Source organism: Gavialis gangeticus, unplaced genomic scaffold (assembly GCF_001723915.1).
Source record: "Gavialis gangeticus isolate Ggan-Ray unplaced genomic scaffold, GavGan_comp1, whole genome shotgun sequence".
Classification (NCBI taxonomy): domain Eukaryota; kingdom Metazoa; phylum Chordata; order Crocodylia; family Gavialidae; genus Gavialis; species Gavialis gangeticus.
This window is the reverse complement of record NW_017728997.1, coordinates 36667266-36670270: the sequence shown is the minus strand read 5'-3', so window position 1 is coordinate 36670270 and position 3005 is coordinate 36667266. Positions and strand designations below refer to the sequence as shown.

The following is a 3005-nucleotide window of genomic DNA, read 5'->3' as shown; positions in this document are numbered from 1 at the left end:
TTGTTGCCCAGGGGAGACAGAATACAGCCCGTAAGCAGAGTGGTCGTAATGGTCTGGGCTTATAGCTGAACTGTGTGTTATAGGTCCTTGATGGTAGGTAGATGGGCTATCCAAAGATGTGCCAGTTTCACTACTTGGAGCCTCACCCTCAACACTAGACAAAGAAAGGGAAAAAAGTCTCCATTAGGCATTACACACCAAAGATCTCAGCAGTTTACTAAGGACACACCTCTAATTTCAGATTATCCCGATGTAATTCATTATTTTATAAAATCCAAATGAAGTTATTTATGTTGTAGGGTCATATAGATGTCTTGCTAAATACCATAAATTTAGGAATTACTTAAGCAGATTTCTATTTTGTGGCAGAGGTCTTTAGAGTATGAGTCAGCAGGAGAAGTGAAATTTCCACCATTATTTAAGTTTATGTAAAACTTTTAATAATATCATGAATAACTCACTTGACTCTTTCTATAAAAGGAAATAGAAATCAAGATATTCACATGCATTGACTAATGAGACTAATACAAAAAACAGATGTACGCATATTTGTAGCTTTTTGTATTATAGAACAAATTACAAGTCTTGATGTTATAACTTAGGTTGTAATTCAACATAAGCAAATTACTTCTTTTCCACGGAAATGTGGGATTTAAGTGGTCCTGGATGCAACAATGGATTCAGTGAAATTAAAGATTCTGTGAAATTAAATTCAGTGAATTAAAGATAGAGGAAAAAACCTACTGTGGTAATCTAATCTATTACTTTGCCAGTGCAGGATTGTTTCCACAGGATATTTCTGTAATGCTTTGTCCAATCTGGTTTTAAAATATCCCAAGAGGTGGGGTTTCTAGCTAATGAAAGGAGCATAACTTCCCAAGTAATACATATGAGAAACTTGGGACCAGTAATAAACAAATTTTCCATTTTCATACAAATGTTACCAATGCTAAAGAACAAAAAGGAGAAAATTAAAAATGAAATAGTGGAACATGATGATAATTGTTTCTAAATGGAATTTGTTTAAGAAGTTGACCCTGGTCTATCATGTATTCTTTTAATAATAATTTGCATTTTTTCATTTATGTAAGAAAACTCTAACAATGCAAGCTGCTATGCTTCTTTTCCATAAAGTTAAATTCAAACATTCCATGTATCCTGCTTACACAGAACACTGATAAGAAATAAATTCTTATTTACGCTGTCATTCAAAAGAATCAGCAAACTCCCGTTCCCACAACACCCAGGCACAATACAAACCCTCATACACGCACATTACCTACCTTTTGTTTTTTTAAAAAGGACATCAGGAACCTCAAGGAATAAAATTTTGTGTGTCCTCAACTCTGGCTTACATTTTGTATATAGCTTTCATACAGCCCACATATACATAAACATGAAAACCCTATTGTCGTCTCTTAGAAACAAAATGCCATGGTCCCTGTTTAGACATACACCGCAGCAGTCCCATCAGCAGTTCAAAGTACAGTGATTTCTGAAAGAACATTCTCCAGTGGATTGCAGTGCCAGAACAGATCAAGGTTAACACTGTCAAAACTCTTCTTGTCTGAACAGTGTGTACTTGTATAAGTGAAAAAAAAGCTTTTGGATTTCTCAAAATATTTCTGTAAATATTTAAAACTGAAAACTACTTCTCTTTTCTTGCCCATCAAAATATAACTCTCCCAAAAAAGGTGTTTTCAAACATGTTTTACCCAAACTGGAAAGATTTCAGTTTATACACAGATCACATTTTCCAGAAAGGAAGCTGACAGGAAACTAAATCCTTTCCCTTAAAGATACAGCTGGGTTTCAACTTAGTGATTAATTAATCTGCCAAACTTTTGCAAATAACACTGAAAATATGTAGATTAAAAAAAAATCTAGCCTAAAAACTCCATTTAATTCAATTGTTTCATATTTAAAAAGAGTGTTTCTAGCTTTGTAAATGAGTTGTTAGGCTATATTATTTTGTACCTTGCAGGTTCCTAATTAAAAATCTGTCCATAAGCACAGTTGTGACAAGTGATGCCAGAATAGAACAGGGTTTTAATATTTCGTCTTTCTTGGGTCTGGTGACATATTTTCTGCCTTCCTCCCTCTTAAATTGTAAATTATTTAATAGTCCTTTTACTGTAAAGATTAACACACTGACATTTTAATAATGATACCTGCAGTTCATGGATTCTTAATGACTTTAATGCCATTAACAAAAGTTGCACCACTGGTCATAAACATTTGGTGAGGGGTTCTGCTGAATATATTGATTTTATGAAAAGCATGCTGTTTCCCTCCTTTTATTTTACTTTATTTTTTTTCCAGTAATGCCTACAACCCCTGAATGACCAATTTCATTTTACTTGTAAACCTGCTCCCTATTATCACGTCTGACCTTTGAAGCAGGAAAATAATTATCTTTTACAACATGCAGCCTCCTGCACAAGGCAGGACAAACCCATAAAGCCAGCAAGTACATTCTGCATTGCATATTTGAAAGCCTTCTTCCCCACACCTCCTTGCTAGTCCACTAATTTAAAGGGTGAGCTTTTTTGTGATTAGATTAATAAGAGTAAAACCCAGCTGACAAAAAAGTTTCCTCCTTATTAGTACTTTACATTTTAACTGACACATTTGTGTCATTTTAACACAAATATTAATGTTTTAATAAATGATTTGCATAGAATATTAAGAAAAGTAAAAGTAATTTCCTCCAAACTATTATTGGGCTGCATATGTTGCTCTATCATACAGTGAATTTAGTATTACTGTGCAAGTTAGGAGAATAGGTCTTTGCATAGATTCACAGTTTAACACTGGAAAGGACCTTGTGAGACCATCAGATCCAGCACCCCTGCTCTGCTCAGGAAAGGCTGTGGGGTAAAAGAACCCCAAGAAGGTGTGCACCCAGTCTGTTTGAAGATCTCTAGCATAGGTGCCTGCATCATCCCGGCAGGAGTCTATTCTAGAGTCTGGTCACATGAACCATGAAGAAGTTTTTCCTTGTA

At 34.8% G+C, this 3005-nt stretch overlaps 1 protein-coding gene across 1 annotated transcript in view; it reads right to left on the bottom strand.

Moving 5' to 3' along the window:
* The window catches only part of IQSEC1 (IQ motif and Sec7 domain 1), a 127989-nt gene that overhangs the window by 88462 nt on the left and 36522 nt on the right, over positions 1–3005 (bottom strand). Inside the window, exon 2 of the mRNA XM_019505068.1 lies at positions 26–154. Within this exon, the coding sequence (XP_019360613.1) occupies positions 26–154 (129 nt within the window). The remainder of the gene's footprint in view (positions 1–25; positions 155–3005) is intronic.